The sequence below is a fragment of the Denticeps clupeoides genome, chromosome 3 (genome assembly GCF_900700375.1).
Source record: "Denticeps clupeoides chromosome 3, fDenClu1.1, whole genome shotgun sequence".
Lineage (NCBI taxonomy): Eukaryota > Metazoa > Chordata > Actinopteri > Clupeiformes > Denticipitidae > Denticeps > Denticeps clupeoides.
The window spans coordinates 29527791-29549493 of NC_041709.1; the positions used below are offsets into that span (position 1 = coordinate 29527791).

General features: G+C 43.3%; 1 protein-coding gene across 1 annotated transcript in view; it reads left to right on the top strand.

The window, feature by feature from the left end:
- LOC114786879 (transmembrane protein 132C) overlaps positions 1 to 8532 on the top strand; it is a 44217-nt gene extending 35685 nt beyond the window's left edge. The window contains exons 7-9 of the mRNA XM_028974437.1: positions 2899 to 3154; positions 3771 to 3962; positions 5659 to 8532. Of these exons, the coding sequence (XP_028830270.1) occupies positions 2899 to 3154; positions 3771 to 3962; positions 5659 to 6915 (1705 nt within the window). The 3' untranslated portion in view covers positions 6916 to 8532. The remainder of the gene's footprint in view (positions 1 to 2898; positions 3155 to 3770; positions 3963 to 5658) is intronic.
- The last annotated feature ends 13171 nt before the right edge of the window (positions 8533 to 21703 follow it).

Sequence of the window (21703 nt, forward strand, 5' to 3'; positions counted from 1 at the left end):
ACTGCCCCTGACTGTATGCCAATTTTGTGGACCACCTTGACGGAGACAGCTGGGACAATGTCATCTGTAGAAAAATACCCCTGAAAATTAGTATAACTAAGTACAAGATTGTTGACTAGCACTGCATTTGCCGTCATTAAAAACCATGAGGAAAAACTCCTAGATCTGTCAAATAATAACGTGTAGCCATGCATAGTACAGTTATTAAGTACCGTGAAATGCAAAAAATTATCCTGTGCACTCAAGTTATTATCTTGTGCGCATAAGTTTCTGTATTATAGTCTCTAGGACAGTTATTTAATATTTCTAAAGCTTCTATAAAATAGCCCCTACTATCTCTCAAGTAACTGCTTGATTTGTAGGAATTCAGACAAGTTATTTTTAGATCCATAAATACACACGCCATATGTCATATGAACCATTTAGTTTTTTGTTTGTTTGTTTGTTTTATTTGCTTAAAGGCCATTTTCTCTGCATTTTGTAAACATCCATCCATAACCATGCATTTTAACCGGATATTGTAATTGTTCCTGGATGAAGTTAATAACATGACCTAAGTCTGTCTAGGTCTTCCGTTGGCAGAGCCTTTTATTTTTCAGCATGGGTTAGTTCGGCTGATTACAATCCTGTGTCTATGCGCAAGAGCAGCAATAATTTCATTGTATGACATTCCAAAATCAGTCCACTCCATCATGATGTGTGTATCTTAAGATATAAATTAATTTAGAGTAAATTTATTTTTTTTAACTTTTGCGCATAGGATATATTTTTTTCCAGTTCATGGTCTCCGTTCACCACCCACCATCCAAGTGACTAACTGTAGATCAGTGAACCAGCATTGTTAATTGATGTTTATGTAAATTTGATTAATTTGCTAGAAGAAGATGTATTTAAGAGTGTCACGGGTGGACTGGACATGGCGATAAAGGAGGACGCATTCGCATGATTTCATGCGACAGGGGTTTAATACAGACTACACGAGACAGGGGAACATAAACACGCACAATGACCCAACGGCGAACAGACACAAACAGGATAGTTTTATACAATTATATAAATTTAGACCAGGTGAACACGATCAGGGAACATTACACAGGACTAACATGAAACTCCGGTCTGAACTCCGAATCCGGAGTAACCCCTGCTGGTCCGGATCATGACAAAGAGTGTCAGTGAACATTTGAGAGCCAAATGTCCATTGTCTTCATTTTAACGCAAGGGATCATTGTTCCTGGTATAAGAGACATCTTTCTGGTACATCCCATGTCCTTGCCTTGACGAGGTCTGATAAAATGGTTATAGGAAAGGATTGCTGAGTATATTGTTTTCCATCAGGCCTCGTAACTATGACAGATCTAGGATATTTTAAATGAGGGACATATGGACAATTTAATTGAAAATATTTAACAAGTAAGGAAACTTTACAGCAATGCCATTTTTCTCTAAAGTTGATCTGAGTAATGTGATGTCAATTCCAGTCCTTTTCTCTTTTCAATTCTCGCCGGCGTCTTGGTGTTGATATCCTCTGGTCTCTGCAAGGTCTTGACTACAACACTAGGTTTATTTGAATAGAATAATTTTTAAGACAAAGCTATTCAGTTTCTTGTGAGGAAATCTATACACGCAGTGAAATTTACTGCAATGCAAGGGGGAGCCACCTAAAATCTTGCCTGTGGCTCCAAATTTTTGCAGGGCTGGCCATTGCTGTGTCTCTCCTGAGCGTGTTTGTGTAAATGTTTGTCCACCTCTTTTTTTCCCCAGTAACATAGTTATTGTAACACCATTATTCCCATATCTGATAATAATAGACAAATTGCAATGTGCTGTGCAGTGGAGTTGTGCATGAATGTGTCAACATGGACCATGGATGTAGTCTCTGTAGACCGGGAGCGAGAAGCAGTTATTGCTGTCTGACTGCTGCTGGGACAAAATATCTCATTATAGCAGCTTGGGTGGAGCTAGCCATTGCTGTGGGAGCTGCCTCAGGGATTAATGCAGGAAGTGGGAGGTCTTCCCAAAAATGGCCTTCATCTTTACCTTACACACCAGCTCCATGGTGTCCAGGAAAAGGGCTGTATATAGGGCTGAAACAACACATCGATTAATAAAAATCGATACAAATTGATTATTGAAAGAGTCTTCAACGAATTCCATAATTAATTCGTTGTTTCAAACGATGGGGAGACATTTGATTATTGCAAAAACACACTTGGTCTCTCCTGCACACCGATGCCTGCAGAGTTCGGCACCTCATAGACAGGGTTGAGCAAAAATAGAAAAAAAAAAGGGGTAGAAGAAAGCATTTGCATTTAACTGCATTTTAACACGTGGTTTTGCACTAAACACACGCGTGTTTATGAAAAAAGCGCCACTTTTCTAATGCCGGTTGCCTGATGCAGCCAGTGAAAGCAGGCAGCAAGCAGTGGTCTGCCTGGTCAGAGCTCCCCTTTCACACTGTGTTTCACCAAGGGAGATGGTTAAAACCAGAGGACACATTTCATTGTGTGCTCTGCGTGCTGCAGTGTTTCACAATGACAATCACTTCACTTTTTACCTCTACATCCCTGCCACATCGACACCATCTGAGCGGCTGTTTTCTGCAGCAGGCAACATGGCCTCAAAGAAAAGAGCGAGCCTGAGCCAGGAGCAAATCTTTTCTCTACATTTTTGAATAAAGGGTTGGAAATGAATGCTTTTATTTTTTTATCCGACAATCGACAGATCAATTGATTATTAAAATAATAGTAGTAGTAGCAGCCCTACCTGTATATAACGTTCATTCCACATGATATCGTATCTACAGTATCTGAATAGAAATGATTGTAGTGAGTTGCTTTGTGTAGCATCAGCTCGTCCTCAGTTGGCTTCATGCAGTGAATTAACTTCCTTTCCCCTCAGGTCCAGTCTGGACAGTGAGGAAGAGGACGAGCGAAAGGTGAAGGGCTGCATGCTGCAGTACCAGCACTCTCAAGTGCGCATTCTCACCCCCTTCACCGCCGAGCCCAGCGGGCAGCCGGCCTTCTTTCTGGGACCCGGCTGGCAGGTGGACGTGACCCGGCAGGTGCGCTACCTGCTGCGAGTTCAGGACTCCAACGTGGCCCGGCTGCAGGGCACTGTGTTGTCAGGCAAGGCGGTGGGATCTACCACTGTACAGGTATGTAGGGATTAAGGGTGTTAAAAATGAATCTCATAACCAATGCATCATGATGCAGACCTGTATGAATATATCATAATGACGTTGCTTGGTGATTTCCTGGTGGCAGCATAAATATTCTAGTTAAAAGTAGTAAAAGCAGTGTTCCACTGGCGTTCGCTTGATGCTTTTTGCACGCTTGTTGTTGTTTAACGTTCATCGAGATTTTGACGCTGAGAAAACGTTTCATGCACCATTTATTTGATGCCATCCGAACGTGCAACCAAACGAACCCTGGTGCAGAAAAACAGTCGCCATTCAGTCCACACTCACCTGACACCACGATTGCCAGAAAAACAAGGCGTTAACTTGCATCTTACTGACTCGTTTTGAATACTTAATGTTAAGTACAAAAATTGATGGGATGCATTGTTATGCATCGATAATGCATTATAATAATCATAATCAAATCAAATCTTGAGACCAGTGAAGGTTCACACCCCTAGTAAAGAGTAGACCATCCAATAAAAATTACTTTTATGTTTATGGTTTAGAAGTTACAGAAATGGACAGAGATGAAGTTGTCTAATTCTTATTGTTAAGAGATTAATTAATTTGAATGTTTTCCTGTCTTGAGGTGATGTCTCCTCTGTCCGACTCTGTCTTGGCCGAGCGTTCAGTACGGGTCGTGGATGACAAGGTGTCGATAAGTGAGCTGGGGGTGCGGCTGGTCTCTGGACTCTCCCTAAACCTGCAGCTCAGCCCCGGGAGCAGCAAGGCAGTCGTCGCCACGGCAACCACCCAGGATGCCATGCATCTGCCCAAGCAGGTACCTCCTCAAATCTGCAAGACTTCATATTTGTCCATTTTTTTTTGTTGTTGCATTGCGTCTTATCTAGTGCCACATCAATCTATGTAGAGTACAGAACCATTTGTGACTCATGCAAAAAAAAAAAAAACAAGCGGTGGCAGAGATTTATGCTGACACACACATATATATAAAAAAAAAAGGATTACTTAGTTCAGCAGCGGGGGAAAAATGCATACATCTGAAAATTTGCCCCAAAATGAAAGCACCAAATGGAATTACAGCATGTTGCAGAGACCTCAGAGAGTTGGGCAACAACGGCTGGCGCGCTGAGAGGCGGCAGATTTCCGCGACTTCGCATTATAGCTAATAAAAAGGCAGTTTCCCCCGTGGACCACAGCCCCACGCCTCTGCTGCTAGCTTAGCCCTGCAGCGCGCCACTGCCAGTTCAATAAGGTCCGCCGGTTGATGTAAGAGCCGGCACATTCGGAGTGACAGGATCCCCATTCAAATCACTTTTAAAAATGTGTCTGGGGAGACCATTAGATGCCCCCGCGATTTAAGCGAGATGACAGACGGTTTTGATGGGGGTAATGTGGCTGTGCGGGGTTGACCCAGTCAATACCAGGCTATTAGAAACCAGCAAGGAGCTTCATTTGTTTTTTCTGATGGCTTCGGTTAATGTATTTCACAAGGCAACATGTAATGCTTTCTGCCTCACGATATAGGACAGCCCATGGCAGCTCCGGCTCACTCTGCCACCGGCCTTGTGTAACTGTAACACAATGTGTTGTAGTAATTACTCCAAAGCTGGCCTCTGGAGTTTCCCCGCAAATGGATTTTTTAATACATAAATATTGATCCCTGTAGTTAAATTGAGTTGCATGCTGCGGTTTCATAGGCGCGTGTTCTGTGGGAGGACGGCTCAAGAGCTAATTACTGCGAGATTAACAGTCATTTCCTGTGTTCGGCTGCCGGGGACGGTTGCTGTCAGAAGAGCAGATCCGGCAGCACTTTTACCTAAATGAGATTCATTTGAAATGAGCGGGTAATTTATAGCATTACTGTGCAGCCACCACCGATGGCTAATGGCGCAGTGATAAGACAGCATTAGCTTATGCCTGCTAAAAAAAAAAACGTCAGTAGCAACACTTTAATTAAACCCCGTATGCCTAATGGTGTGCTGGAATGTAGCGCCTAGCACTAACCGTGCATTTAAAGTAACTACAGAATATACTTCCAACCAGCGTTGCCAACTTAGCAACTTGTCACCATTTCTAACGGCTTTTTATTCCAAATAGCGCATAGCAACAAATCTAGCAACTTTTTTTGACAAGCCTTAGCTACTTTCTGGACATCTTTGGGGTCAATATCTGCCTGAGACCTCCGTCCGAGTACAAATACAAGTGCACAGCAATGTTTACAATCTTTTTTTTATTCACTTTTTATGACTGAAGATAGCTTACAGAATGTGTTGCTTATGGAGTGGAAACAAGCTTCGGACCTCTCTTTTCAGAATAGAATCGTCACCAAGAATGTGGTTATTAGATACCAAGACTGCCAAAATGATAAATGTTAGCACAGTACAAACTCAATATGCTGTATGCACAATTGTACTTAATGGATCACTGCTAGGCTTTATATAATATATTATTATAATGCACAATATAGAACATTAGTATTTGTATTCATTCATTTTTTTGTGCCCTGTCCACAGGAAGCGGTGGTTGGCTGCTGGGTACAGTTTAGCGATGGCTCGTCTAGCCCCCTCGATCTGTACGACTCGAGTGGCTACTCCCTCACAGTGATCTCGCTCAACGAGAGCGTGGTGTCCGTGCAGAGGTCCGGCCCGCCAGCGTGGGTGATGGTGGAGGGGGAGGGTCAGGGGTCACTGCTGAGGGTGGAACTGGGAATCTGTGAGGCTTGTCAGAAGTCCAGACGCAAGAGCAAGCTGGCAGTGGGTTCGGGTGCCATCAGGGTAAAGTATCACTCCCCAGCGCCCCTCGAGTGGGTGGAGAACGGAGGCAGGAACAGCGAGATCAGGCAGGCTATTACCTCTCCCCAAGGCTTGCTGCTTGGCCTGGGCCTTCAGGAAAACAGTGGAGGCCTGCTCACGGCCACCTCCAAGCCCAACTTGCAGGAGGTGCAGGGAGCCGCCATCTCATCCATCAGAGGCATTGCCCACATGGACCAGACCACCACCATCAGACCTGCCAATGACCGATCGTCAAAACCTGTTGGAGGAGGACGCGGTGTGAGAAAAGACCCTGGGAATCTGATGGAGATCCTTAATAACCCCAAACAGCCCTCTCAGGTGGAGGTGCCAAAGAGGGAAGCACCATCAATGGAAAATGGTCTGGTGCGCAGGTTTGGCATGACCCTCACAGACCTGGAAATTGGGATGTATGCGCTGGTGGGGGTTTCCTGCTTAGCCATCCTGGGCTTTGTACTGAACTGTGTCTCCTTCACCCTGAAGTCCCACAACAAGAAGACCCCGGTACAGTCCCAGGGCCCTCGAGAGCACCGGCACCACTGGGTGAGGCTCAGCACGAGCTCTGAGCAGGGCAGCGTCCCACAACCCCCACCCGCCCAGACCTGCAATAACCATCGGGAAAACCAGCGGCCCACAGAAGCCCCTCCACAAGCAGTCGAGGAGAGGACAGCCACCCTTGGCCGAAGGTCAACCACACAGCCCCCGAGGACGGACCCCATGGCTGGAAGGTCAGCGACCCTCCTGGCCAAACCGGTGCGCACTGACCCCCTCCATTCCCCCACCAGCAAGAGGAACCAGGTCCAGTTCACCACCTTCGCCACGCTAGACATCAAGCACCTGGCTGCCCTGAGGAGCAATGGGATGGATGTGAGCTGGGCTCCGCCCACTTACCCTGCCCCGCCCCCCAATGGCACAGAGCCAAAAGCTGCACAGCTTCCAGAGATCCCTTATCCAACAGTCACACCTCACGGCCAGGTGTAGACTGTGTGTGTGTGTGAGTGTGTGTGTGTGTGTGTAGACTTTACACTCATATCTATGCAAGCTGCCTCTCCATCATGAAGCACATGAGATATTACACCATCTGCTGCAGGAGTGTACGGGTTCTGACTGTAAATACATTTTTAAATGCATAATGTAGATTTTCTACATGCTTCTCACCACATTTTGTACATTTTGTATGATTCTTTAGCAGATTTGTCAAAGACACGATTATTAGAGAACAGAAGAAATAATTTATATGTATTAGTTATTATCATTCTTTTCCTGGTACAAATGAGATGTACAGATATATATACTGTCATGTGAAATAGTTAGCACCTACTATTGGCAAGATGTTTCCCTGGGGTGTCACCTCAGAGATCGCTGCCTTGTGTGTTATTTTAGATTTCCTGCTCTAGGTTTTCTGTCCATATGGAAAATAACATCATCAACAACAAAAAAACATAATGTGCTGGCCAATCAAGGATTGTCTTTATAAATTTCAGATTTTCTATGTGCTCCTCAAAAGTTACAGAGATCTAGAACCACAAATCGAACCAAAATCTAATCTAATCTAATGCTATAGTGTTAAATTAGGATTTTATACCTGTATGTCTTAAAACTGATTCTAAAGGAAATTGTGAGCCCGAGATTCTCCTGTTCTGGACTGAAGGCATGTTTGCTGTTTGGAGACCCTTCTTCTGGGGCTCTTGGTCCGGCATCCTGTCAGTCTGGAAAAGTCGACAGGAATTCGCTGGGCTCTTTTTTTCTCCTCTTCTGCCTTCTACACTCCCACGACTGATAACAGGGCTGGCTGCATCCACCCACCCCTCAGAACCACCCGTGATAATTCTGTTAGAGATGGAACAGCAGCGACATATTTCTAAATTGCATTTCGCCATCACATTTTAAAGGAAAATAAAGAGCGATTGCACAGAGCGGGGGGAAGGGGGAGGTGCTGTCTTTCACCGGCTCAGATAATCGGATGTGCCGAACCTCAAAAGTGTCAGTGATGGATTCTGAGAAAAAATAAATAAATTGAAAATGTGGCCATGCATCACTTCCAACAGTCAGGCCAGATGGATTCTGAAGGGAACGTTTCGCCTTTTTTTTTCCCCTTCTTCTTCTTCGTCCCAGTCTCTGTATAATATATGTCCCTGTCGCACTGCTGTGTTTTTTTTCCCCCCATTATGCTGTAAATATAACTGCACCCACGATATCTAACGTGTCAGTAGAGGCTCTGTAAATAGGAGAGCAAGCGTCCATCTGCAGGACTCTCACAGAGGCGGCAGTTGCTGGAGCAGGACATTTATTTTCCTCTTCAGCTCCTGACAGAATAACCGAATTTGGAGCCCAAAGGCCCCTTTTTGGTATTCTGTACAAAAGTCTGAAGCCCCCTCCTTACCGTGGTAAAGAGAGGACCCCAGCAACATGTGAAAGCAAGTGCTTTTTAAGATGAGGCCTAATGCAGTTAAGGCTCAAGTTCTCTTCGTTTTAGTAGGTAAAGTTGCATTAGGCAACACAATGTTTGACACACCAGCAGTTATAGGAGAAGGGAATGAGAGAATAATGTAAATGATAAATAAACTGGATGCAAAATAAAAATTATATTATACATTATGAATGTGTTTGCGTGTGTGTCCAGGCTTTTCATCCATTCTTGTCTTCTTCTTCTTCTTCTTTTTTTTTTGTCTCATTTGTTTATTTGGGATGTTTTTGTCTACTTTGTGGACTTTAAAAAATCTGCTTGTAACAGATATTCTGGGAAAACCACTGCAGAAGTGACCTGGAAAGTGGTGAGGGCAGGGAATTGTGGCATAAATGCAATTAACTTTAACAAAGGATGAGAGCATTTAAATGTAATGAGATAAAGGTAGAGACACATTTCCACTGCTGTTTTAAATGTTTCTCTGAAACTGGATTGCCAGAAGGTCGAAAGACTCTAATATCTAACATGATTTTTAGTGATGTTTTTTAAGAGACCCAGTTTAAAATGGGAGGAGCCTAATGATTGACAGATCTTCCTCACTGCGGATGACTTAAACCCGCACCTGTCAATAGGCCACATGCGCAAAGATCATTAATGATCGTGTTCCTTTCTTTCTTAATCTGTTTATTAATGTAAATCCTGAGGACGCTTTTGACCTTTTTGAAAACAGTGCCCTTTGTGGGGCTGAGGTCACGCCATGCACGTCCCTGACATACAGACCAAGCGAGGACATATGTGATGCACATGCCAAGAACCATATTATTATAATTTTTCTCATTAAGGACTGAAAAGAAAGTTTTGGGACCCAGGCGAGCATGTTGTTTTGCGTGGCCTTGTTTCCGTGCTGCGCGTGACGCTGGACCCAGACAGACGCCCTGGAGAAAAGAAGCATGACATGTAAATATAGCTGACCGAAAGTCCTCCCCAAGTCAAATCCATTTGTATTCATTTTTGAACAACATAACGAACGACAGGCTCAATCAGCCCCACCAGCGGCGCAACCCTTTAATCTGGAGCATCAGATCCTCTATTGACAGATTTACAGGATTGAGGTCATTGTGTTGGGGGATTATCGTGCATTAGCAGGCCCCTCCACTCCGTAATTCAGGCCGCTGTGCTGGACACAGTTCTTCCCGCGCTCAGCGCCATGTGGGCTGAGGAATGCGGCTCTGAACAACGCTGTCTCTGCAGCGGCGCGGTTGCAGCATGGCAGACAGAAATTGAAATGATTTGCGTTTGCTGTTTTAGTAGCGAATGTTCAAGCGTCTCGTTCTCCTCTCCTGACCACAGTCAGGCTGAACGGAAATGAATTATTTTCTGGTTCACCAGCAGGTTTCATTTATTGTTTGACTCCATCCTGGGGTAAATAATTACATATTAGTCTGTGTGTAATTTTTGCCGATGCGGCAAATCAAAAACATTTGAAAATTACATCGCTGTACAGCAATCTTTTTAATGGCTTTTTGTCTTAGGATGAGTTCATACAGTGACCAGCAAACCCACAACAGTCCTTATAAATTAATTTCCTTATAAAGAAAAGGATACCATTTACATTTTCTGCACTTATCAGATGCCCTTATCCAGAAAGAGTAGTTACAGGGACAGTCCCCCTGGAGACACTCAGGGACTAGAGGTGTGAACCTTCACTGGCTTCACAATTCGATTCTATTACGATGATCAATGCCTTGATATTGATGCCTCACAATGTATCCCATACATTTTCTACATTGTCACATGATGACAATGTTGCTGTTCACCTTGTAACAGTTGTATGTACTGGTAATACGTCACTATGCTGAGTTTGTCGTCTGCCCCAGTCCTGATGCAGCGACCACGATGGAAACCCCAGCAATGGCGTGAGACTCTCTTTCTTCTCTGAGGGCCTCCTTTCTCTGTTGCAGAAAGAACACTAGCCCACTTTGATTTAATTGAGCGATGCTGTACTCAGGCAACCACAGTCACTACCAGCACTACTTTTTACCGCCGCCAGGAAATCAACAAGCAACATCATTGTGATATAATACGTCTGCGTTGCGTTTCATCGATTATACGATTCATTTCAAGATCAATATCGGGACGCGGTGGTACGCGAGTGTGTTACCTAGGCTACTACCACCCTAGGATTTCAGAGAGATACATACCATACCATATTTATTAATAAAGCACTTATAAAGAACATAACAAAGGAGCTGACCAAAGTGCTGTACATTAAAGTAAAAAATAAGTTAAATTACCAGGAACAGGACAGACATGGACAAAAAGTTAATCAAAAATAAAGAATAAAAGAAAACAGATGCAAAGGTGAGTTTTTAAACAAGATTAAAACACAGTGATTGATGGAGCCTTTCTGACACTGATTGGTAGGTCATTCCATAGACATATAGATTATACATATAGACATTCCAGATTTCGGTTGGAAAGGGCTGGGTTGAGTTTGGTCAGGCGTCTCAGCTGAAAAAATGTGAGATTTTACAATATTGTTAACCTGTGCATCCATTTTCAGAGTTGAGTCCATTTTAACGCCTAGGTTAGTAATCAATGAGGGGCTAGGGAAGTGAGGTCAATACGGGTGTCACCACTACCAAAAAGCATACATTCTGTCTTACTCTCATTTAGTTCCAGGAAATTTAAGGCCATCGGCCTCTTGACATCAGTCAGACAGTCGAGAAGAGGTTGGATAGAGCACCGCTTGTCACACTTAAGGGAAAAGTAGACCTGACAGTCATTTGCATAGAAATTAAAAGAAGCATTGTGTTTTTGAAAAAAAGCTCCAAGAGGTAGTAAGTACAGTGAGAATACAAGAGGCCCCAGAATGGAGCCCTGTGGGACCCCCCACAGAAGCACGGTTGAAGATGAGAAGGAGTCCTTAATAGAGACGCAGAGGCTTCTATCATACAGATATCACACAGATTTGAACCATTTGAGGGCTGGTAGTAGCCTAATGGGTAAGACACTCATCTATGCACCAGAAGACACAGTTTCAAATCCCCCTTACCAGCGGCCCACAGAAGCCCCTCCACAAGCAGTCGAGGAGAGGACAGCCACCCTTGGCCGAAGGTCAACCACACAGCCCCCGAGGACGGACCCCATGGCTGGAAGGTCACCATTGTGTCCCTGAGCAAGACACTTAACCCTAAATTGCTCCAGGGTGACTGTCCCTATAAATACTGGCTGTATGTCGCTCTGAATAAGGGCATCTGATAAATGCTGTAAATGTAAATGTAAATGTAGGGCTGGACCCCTAATGCTCCCAATGCTCCAGGCTTGAAGCAAGAATAACATGATCAATTGTATCAAAAGCTACAATCAATCAATCAAAATGTCATTAAAAACTCTTTACAGAGCAGATTCTGTACAGTGATGTGATTTAAACCCAGTCTGAAAAGTTTCCAGTATTGCATTTCTGTTCAAGAAGGGCTGTAGCTGGACATGAACAACCTTTTCAAGAAGTTTAGAAATAAAAGGTAACTTTGAAATTGGCCTAAAGCTTGATGATGCACTGGTGTTGAGACCTGTTTTTTTAACAGGGGTTGAACAACAGAATGCTTAAAACTTTTGGGCAGTCGAGGCTACGGTTTAAAAGAGGCATTCCCAGTTGTGGGGCATTTTAACCTCTTCATCTTTTAAAAAGGCAAGGATGAATAACATCTAAATGCGATCCCTAGGGTTTCATTTCAGCAATAAGTTGCTCTACATATGAGAGAGAGACAGGCTCAAATACATGAAAGTAATCACAGGCAAAACACTGAATCCAGGGTTATAACGTAGGAGACAACTGAAAGATTTCTGCATTCATCCGGGTATGACACCGTTTCTGTGAACTGCTGATGGCGAATGGCAACGATACAAGTTCATAACTATTTTTTTTTTCATTTAACTAATTGTCATGGCAACATGTCTTCTGTGAAATGTAGAGTGTTCTATGAATTATTTTGTAAATTAAACTTAAAAATAGAACTGAAAAGCTAATAAAGGATGCATTACTGATGCTTTTATGACTTACACCACAAGTCAGTTGTTCTCAAAATGGCAAACTATAAAACTACTCTGGATCTTAAGCTATAGTGTTTTTGGTGCAGGATGCATTGATAAGAAAACCTTTTTATTACTACGATGTACCACTAGCCATCTTGGATTTTGAGTCCAGGGCATGGTCGAGGCAAAGCTTCCATATTTAAGTGAATGTGAGCACACAGTGCACACAACCTAACCCTATATCTATATCTATAGTTGTCAGATTAACAACTATATATATATATATATATACACACACACACACACACACACACACACACACAAGTGTCCTTTGCATTTAATCCATCACCCTTGATGATCAGTGAGCGGCCATGACAGGCGCCCGGGGAGCAGTGTGTGGGGACAGTACTTGGCTCAGTGGCACCGGCCACCACAGACCTATTTAGACTTCTGGAATGCTGCAGAACCTTTCAGAGAAGAAGATATGGATAAAGAACTGAAGATACAAGACCATGCACTTGACGTTAAATCTTTTTTTCGTATCATTTATCACATGCAGAGTTTTAAATAATGCCAGGGGTATGCCTATGCGTTGATGGGCCTTTTGAAAATTGCTGTTTAAACTATTTAATCTCTCTTAAGGCCTGCAGGCTTATCCACACTGACATCAGCACAGCCAGACTGCGCAGCTGCGTGTTTCAGGAAGCTTTCGGGGACCCGGGCCCTTTCCGTGGTGGGGTTAGTCTTTAGCGATCTCAAACCCCCGTATCAAAAACAGGATTTGCGCATCAACATTGGTCAGATTAAAACTGCATAGACTGTCTGAACCTTTTACTCTAATCCAGTGAAAGCAGCGCTAGCTGTCGGCTCTCTTCAATGAACAGAAGAAGAAAAAGTATTTTTGTTATCTTCCTTAAAAAAAATAGCTTTCCAAGTTGAAACGTAATTCCATTCTTTTGCTCTTTCTTTTTCTGACAAGACAGGCAGGCGCCTTTGAACGCCCTGAGTCGGTAGGCAGTTCATTTCATCTTTCTGCTTTGGGTGCATTAAGCATGGTTAAAGTGTGATGGACAGTTGGGACCAAAGATAATCATAACCATACAATCTGTGGCAAGTGTCAAAGTTTCAAAAGCAAAGCCTTAAAGGCATGAAAGGCATCACATCTCTGAAAGGCACATGTCTGAAATGTAATGTCTTTGAATGGAATTAAAATTTGTATTAGAACTCAGTTGACAAATTCCTCACTTAACACAAGATCTCTACTTGTTTTAATTTCACTTTACCTTGAAGGTGCTGAGGCTAGATGTCCGTGCGAGTGAGTGAAACGGCATTTTCCACTTGTCTGAAGGTGGAACACGTTTGGACAAATGTTCTGCGTCGGGCTGCTGCGTTTATTCAGAGGATGTCAGATGCTCCAGCAGCTCAGACGGCATCGGCCTCCACACCCCTCTGTTAACCGACAGCCAGTTATTCCCGTTCTCTTTACTGTGAGTTGCTGTCACACTGGTGGATCCCCAAAATACCTCCCATGCTTCCAAATGCACACACACAAGCAATAACATGCACACTTCTTTATTAAATGATAGTAACTATGTAACAAATGTTGTTAATATAGGTAATAACATTCATATTACAAAGCCTCTTTAAGCCTCCCCCTATTCTTACCTTTAATATATATATATATATATTTTAGAGGTGGACATAGATTAATTTTCTTAATCTAGATTAATCTCACTGTAATTTTGGAATTAATCTAGATTAAAATGGCTCATTTGAATTCTGCCGAAGGCATTCAGAATATGTGTGCTACCCAAATAATGACTAAAAGGAAGTCTTTGAGAACGGGTTTCTCAAGCCAGGTGGCGCATTAGACCAGGGGCTCATCTCCTGTTTCCAAAATGCATCACAAACTGCTTGAGAAAGCTGGTCTACTACGATAATTGGTGATGAACTGTTTATTCAGTTAAATAGCTGCATCCATGTTACCACGTCACGTTTGATGTGGTAATTTCACAGTTTGAAGACTCGTTCTCGCCCCCTACAGTGCAATTCGGCTAGGTATACATCCGCGCTAAAATATCAAGGTGAAAGTCATCATAGCGGTTCTTCTTCTGCGTTGTGTAACTTTTTGATTTCGTTTCTTGAACCACAAATGATGAGCTGACACCCAAGAGATTTTCTGTGCAAAGTGTATTCTGTACACATCGCGTCTTTCTGTACCTCTCTCTACAATATACAGTATTAAAAGAACAAAAAAAAAATATTCACAAAACACACATGCAAAATATTCCTAATATGTACATAAATTAAAATGAAAGAAATAACTTTTTGCACACAAACCCCACGCACCTCTCACAACTCACGCCATGTGTTCAAGAGACCTGAACCGGGTCTCAAAAACAAAATAAAAGTCTTTAGGAAATAAGAAACTAAAAGACACAAGAAAGAAGAAATATACTTATAAATCTAGTGTAACCATTTATCTCCGGCACAATAGCTTGTGTAGTATAGACCCAGCTCCCAACCCAACTTTGTGAATAGATTAACGGCGATATTTTTTTTAACGCCCGATAAATGTCTCACGTTAACGCAGCACGTTAACGCCGATAACGGCCCACCACTAATATATATATATTATATAGTGTACAGTGAAATAAAATATTTTTCTTCCACAGCAGAATAAAATGTAATGGTTCCATAAAGACACATTTGTCCTTGTGAAGACCGAAAACACGTCCCCATTTGTACCCAATTCTACACACAGAAATCCTGCCTCTTGACACTCCCTAACAACAGATTACTTACATACAAGCCCATGCAGGTATTTGTTTAAATACGATTGCACACAGGTAACAGTGACACACACACACACACACACACACACACACACTGCAGGCTGCTGTTTTGTATCTGTTGCATATTTGTGCTTTTGTCTCACTTTGTTTTCTTTTACTTTCTGCTATTTGTCTTCCTCTGTCATTCTGCCCGTCTGCATGGCAGCAATAGTTTAGTCCAGTTAAAAGGGTAAACCGAAAGGTGACAGGCTTGGAGGCTTCGTTCTGAGAATCTGGGCCAGAAGTTGTAGGGGAACGTATATGCTGGAGCGGCTCTGTTTATGTTTGCCAACCGCAGGCATCAACAGTAGGTCTGCCTGGCAGGGGGAGGGGGATGTTCCCTGTGTTTCTGCCCCTGTAAATGGGTTTATACGAGCATGTTTTCCATAAAGCTCCTTTCATAATTCAGGCGTCAGCGTGGGGAAGAGGGTAAAAAAAATGATGACGCTACTACGCAGATCAAGCGAGGTATTAAAAATCTGTCACATGAAAAGGGGAACCCTGCTGTGGAGGGATGTTTGTGGTGACAGGGGGTCCAGCTTAGAAGGAAGGGAACCAACAGGGGAAGTTGGGGCTGCGGGGATGATGTATTGACAGCATGGGAATAAAACTCTTTCAAGTCGCCTTGTTTTCCCATTGTCCACAGAAGAGCGAGGGTGGGCTGTCTTTCACAGCTTGACGTTGACGCATCACTATCGACTGACAAGTCTGGGTGAATAAAGGCTTTATTTCACAAGTCTTCTCTCTTCATTGGATTTTAATGCCGCCTGACACAATTAGACTCGACACAAGGTCCCTAAAACAAGGTCACCTCCAGATCCCTAATATCTTTCCCCAAAGACGGAATGGATTGAAATGAAAATTCTCAGAATACATCTCTTGCTCCCCCCTCTCAGGTTTCATAGCCCATACAGTGCAGGTTATTAGCCAACTGGGACACAGAAGCTCTGTGATTTATGCCCTGTCTCCCATGATGCATCCATTCACCGATACTCCCATTAGGGCTGTTTCCTCTTCGACATGAAATACGATCCCACCCTCTTTCCCCTTCTCCGGGGCTAAAGAGCGCATGGCGTGGGACTGCCTGGGCCAAAACCCCCCGTCGCCCCAGCCTATAATGGGCAAATCGATGCGTCACTCGCCTGTGTCCTCGGTTCCACCTCATGATCCAGGTTGGATCACTGTGGGCCACCCCGTGTTCTGCTCGAAGGAGTTTGGGGAGGGGGTATGACACGTTGCTTCCTGATTGGCTTTCGGCCGAGTCGTTCCTGCAGTGCTGTCACCACAGTTGGAGCTTCATTTGTTCTGCTACTTCATGCCAGGTCTTCCGGGAGCGAGGAGCACAAAGAAAGACTAGTGACACAAACACTTTCTGGCCTTTTGTTTCTTCTGGCCCTCTGTAAATGTAAATGTCCTCCTTCACTTTCTATCCTTTCTTTCCTTCTTCTGACCAAGGCCATGATCACCGAATCCATTTTGTTTTGTTAAGTCATTAGACTTTGGCTCTGCCTTCTTACTCCTTAGACAGTATTAAATGGCATCCCCAGGCCCCAGGCCAAGGGTCTAGGTGAGTTTTTGGCGCATAATGAGGTGGTGGCAGAGATCAGTCAGGTGGGCACACGTATTATAGAAGATTTTAATGGTCTCAAGACAGCCTGCTGGTGACCTTGTTCCAGTCTCTCACACCCCTTCCTTTTGAGTTAAGTCTAATTTGCCACTGTTCAGGTGCTTTGAAGTTGTCGCCATCCACAAGTGCGAGTGTTGCTGAACCATGCAGCTTCTGGCTGGTGTGTTCTACGTTCTTCTTTCATGGGTCCCATGATGCACTGAGTCAGTAATGTGGAGGTGATATGTCAGGAAGCATGACTAATGATGGAGGAGAAGGTGTAGTTCAGCAGAGTGCAGTAACTTAAACCTGCAGAGGTACAGGTAAAGTTGATTAAATCGAGTAGATCCAGTACAGTTAGGGATATTTCAAACCCTTTCATGGCCCCAAGGAAAAAAGGGATCCGGAGGACCTCCCCATGAAACCAGTCTGAAGGGGTTTTTATGTGTGAGGGATATCAGATTGACTTCTTATGCAGTAAACATTTGCATAACAGCCATTACTGCCTCAACATACTGTATATGAAAACCTTGATTGCAATAATTTATGAATTTATATTTGAAATTAATGTTTGGCTAAAAAAACAGCCTCATAGAGTTAAATAAATTGTGTGATTTTAGGCTGTACCAGATGAACAATCGTGAAACAACTGCGATCCAACATTTGGTCTCATTAGATGTGTGATGCACAGTGTAATCTGGAAAACTGGGCAGAAGAGAATTTATACATTTAAGCCTCACAATCATTTACAAATACATTGTGCATGCATGCATGTGTGAAAAAGACAACACACAATACAAACGCCCATGAGTGGTTTTGCAAAAGCAAGAAAAGATTCCAGTTCTTAAAATGGAAAAGCAATAGGCTTCTGCTATTATGTAATATTCAGTGTACAGCTGGCACATTTGTGTCCTCAGAATATCATAAAAATGTGTGCAAGCGCGTATCTGTAAGAATAAGGATGTCACACTGGTATTGTGTGAGAGTGTGTGTGTGTGTGTGTGTGCACGTCAGCACTTATTCTGCTGTAAATCTGATGTGAGTGTGTGTGTGTGTGTGTTTCTGTGGAGACGGTGGATGTCAGGAGTCATCGCGAACAGGATTCTCTGATCAGGAGGTTCCATGCGTGGGTGGTCGCGGTGAGGGGTCTGGTGACGAAGGCGTCTGAAGTCGTGACACCCGCAGGGCCCTGCTGACAGGTGTCTCACCGTCAGCGCATGGAGCAAAAAAACAGAAAAGAAAGAGAAAGTTATTAATGCCTTCTGTTTAGTTAATGCTTCTGAGCAGGAGCGAGGAAGATAGGAAGGGAGGGGGTGCGCTAGGTATTTTGGTCTACAGGCTGTTTGTCAAACAGCTTCTAGGTGCCTCTAATGGAGACAGAGCAATTTTATGGTAATTTTAGAGGTGAAAAAGACGGAATTGAATGGGCCAAGATGTGTTCTTTTGTTGACTCAATCTGGAAATTGGAATCAAAAAGCAAACAGTCATTTTCTCCCACCGTCCCTTTATCAGCCTCTCGCTTTCTTTTCATCCGTCTCCTGCCGCATTTCGTCGTCTTATCTTCCGATCCCTTTGTCCAGTGTCTGCGCCGCTCGGTGGGGACTCGGCTCCTCCTCGCGCTGATCAATTAGTCTGAATGATGCAGGGGCCAGCTGATGAAATTCAGCCGTCACATGCTGCCAGTCACCTGCCCAATTACCCAGTCCAAGCTCCAACGCCATCCCTCCATCCCTCCATCCCTCCATCCGCCCGATCCCTCATTCTCTCTGTCTCTCGCGCTGGCAGACAGACAGCAGAGGTGGCAGGGTGTGACATGAGACTTTTCCTGTTTACCACTCGATGAGTGGTAAACATCGCAACGGCAATGACCTCGGTCATTTTGGCCATGTATATGTCACATCCTGGGTTTGCTTTCATTTTAATGAACTGGCCAGAAAACAGTGAGGCCGTCTTATATTAAAAATAAAAAAATTGTTTGAGACTGTTTGAGACAAAAAGTCTCAACAGAAAATTTGCCCGAAACATACAAAGCAAAACTATTTTTGAGTATTTTCCCTTCCTCTACTACTTATTGTAGATTTTGGTTGGATTTTAATGGTTCATGTATTTCCAATTGATGGAAATAGCACAGTTTACTGTTTAATTTTGCTTTTTTTTGCAAAAATGAAACTCAATGTAATGTGTATTTAATTATTTATATTGTATTCTGTTAAAAACAACTGCCTGCACTATCACCTTTAACATTAGATAAAGTAAAGTGAAGTGATTGTGATACACAGCAGCACAGCACACGGTGCACACAGTGAAATGTGTCCTTTGCATTTAACCATCACCTTGGTGAGCAGTGGGCAGCCATGACAGGCGCCCGGGGAGCAGTGTGTGGGGACGGTGCTTTGCTCAGTGGCGGATCGGGATTAGAACCGGCAAACTTCTGACTACGGGACCGCTTTCTTAACCACTAGGCCTCCACTGCCCCCACTAGGCCACCAACTGAAATATTTTTATACATTTACTTCAAACATCACAGCCTTGAATTACACAAAATATGCATTTAAGTAATTATGATTTTCACGAGGAGGATGTGTGGAGGCTTTTTTAAATTTGTTCCTTGATTTATTACTGACTGATAGCCAATTTGTTAATAAAGCCGCATGTGCAATTAGAGCGCAGGGAATCAGAAGGCCTGTAACAGCGATAGATACATTAATTCTTCGCACAAATCATTTTTGGCTGTGTCAAATCCTATCGTCTCACAGTGGGCAGAGTCAGCAGGAGGTGGGAGATGTGAATAACAGGCTGGACTTTTTCTGAATTCGTTATTTCTAATTGTGCTATGAGAGGGGGGGCACCCTTTTGTTTAAATAAAAGTTCTGGTTTTAATGAATTAATAAATGGATTAAGGAATGGTTCTTGAAATGGCCACGTTTTTTGTAACTATATATGTGATTATATTTGGTTTAATGGTTTTGGCTTATACTTTGGCTTAATACTTCTTTTTTTTTAAATAAATAAGCTAAATGACTTTCGACTGGTTATTGATACATCTGGCTGAAGATCTCCTTCATCTACTCGATCCACACAGCTTCTGCTAAGTTGTGCTAAAGATTTTCCCTAATCACCATCTGCAGCATCTTAAGACTACTGCCTGCCCTCAGCATATAAAGTACGAAGATGCACCAGAAATTAATACATGTGTATAGGGAACATGCATGTAGCCTGTACTTTGCACAATCCTGCAATGTCAGTATAGAATGGAATGTGAGTGGAAATACTCAAATAAACACAACGAGAACATGTGAGCGTTCTGCAGTGAAATTCATACGCATTTCAGTTCCATTTCTGTTGCTTTAATGAAAAACAAACAATAAGAACATCCTGTCTCCTTTTGGGGTCCAAAGGGGAAGAAGGCACAGAAGCAGGACATCTTTGAACCAAGGATTTATTAATAATAACAAAAACAGGAACATGGGCCGAAACGGGAAAAAAACACAAAAGGAAGCAAGAGTAACCCAGAGGCTTTGAACAGAAACAAAAACTCCAAACTGGGTAGGTAGCAGTCAAAGTTAATGTGGCAGCACCTATTGGGTGCTGCCTAACGGTTCTTATGGAGTCCTGGTCAATCAAGCCTAATTGGTTTCAGCTGGGATGGATCAGGACTCCATAATCAGGTGCAGGAACACCCGCTGTGATCGCCCCATGGCGCCTGGGCGTCACACGTTTAGTCTCATTTAGTCCTTATTTAGGCTCCAGACCTCTTTCCAATCCATGCACTGAATGATAAAAGGGTTCTTTCCAGCTCCAGGAACTGGCACCTTGGACTCCAAAGCAATAATTACACCACAGCAGTAGCCACCGCTGCTCTTGCAAAATTATATTATTACTCCAGGCACTTGCTGTCCTTTTTCCCAGAATTCACCTTTTGTGATCATGGGTGCTCTTCCTCAGAGAGACCAGTTCCTCTCTCTCTCTCTGCCTGTGCTTTTGTGAATAAGCCTGTTAGTACTGTTGCTTCCTTTAGATGAGCGGCATCTCACTGCAGGTTGGACATGGTTATGATTAGCATAAAGATAAAGGCTTAATACACACTCACACACACACACAGAGAGACATCATTAAGATTCCTAAATGTACAGCTCACTGCTCTGAGATGTCCAGATGCCCAGCCGTATTCACACCCTACTGTGGAGCAGCTGTTTATAAGGTCTGAACGCATCTTAATTGGCTGATTTCCGGTTTTGTCAAATGGCAGAGTGGCTGACAAGAGCCTCAAAGACGGACGCGAACACACACTCGTACACACCAACAGGTTGTTGAAACCTTCGAGGCATGGCAGCAAATTAGCCACAGTTTGTCACGGGAGCCCAAACAAGTGCTTTCGGGAATACAGAGCAGGCCCTCATTTCATCCTTGGCCAGTGCTTCGCTGTTTTACCATATGAGAACCATAAGGGGATAAGGGAAATTTTGGGCTCAAACTAAGACATACAGCCTAAATGAAAGCTCTTTCTACTGGCAAAGGGATTTGAATAAAGTCTTAATTTTAGTTATCAAACAAAAACCAAATGGCTTAACACTGAACACATAATAGCAGCTGGGGCCAAAAAGGTGCTTGAGACTCTTTTTGAGACCAGGAAATTGTGTCTGACCAGGCTTTCAGAAATGTCTGGGTTTTTGAGCTGATGAAACATTTGTCACATCTTGGGCATCTTACATGCCTAGTGCTAGTGAATCAGTGACCTGCCACGGCTTTTTGCTAGCACCCCCTGTCCCAATATTAAAGAAGTATGTTTTTAAAAATTTAAGTCAACACACAAGGATCATAATATGGTCAATTTTGGGTTTTTATGGTCTCCTGTAACCAACACTTGAAACCAACATGATGATGCAA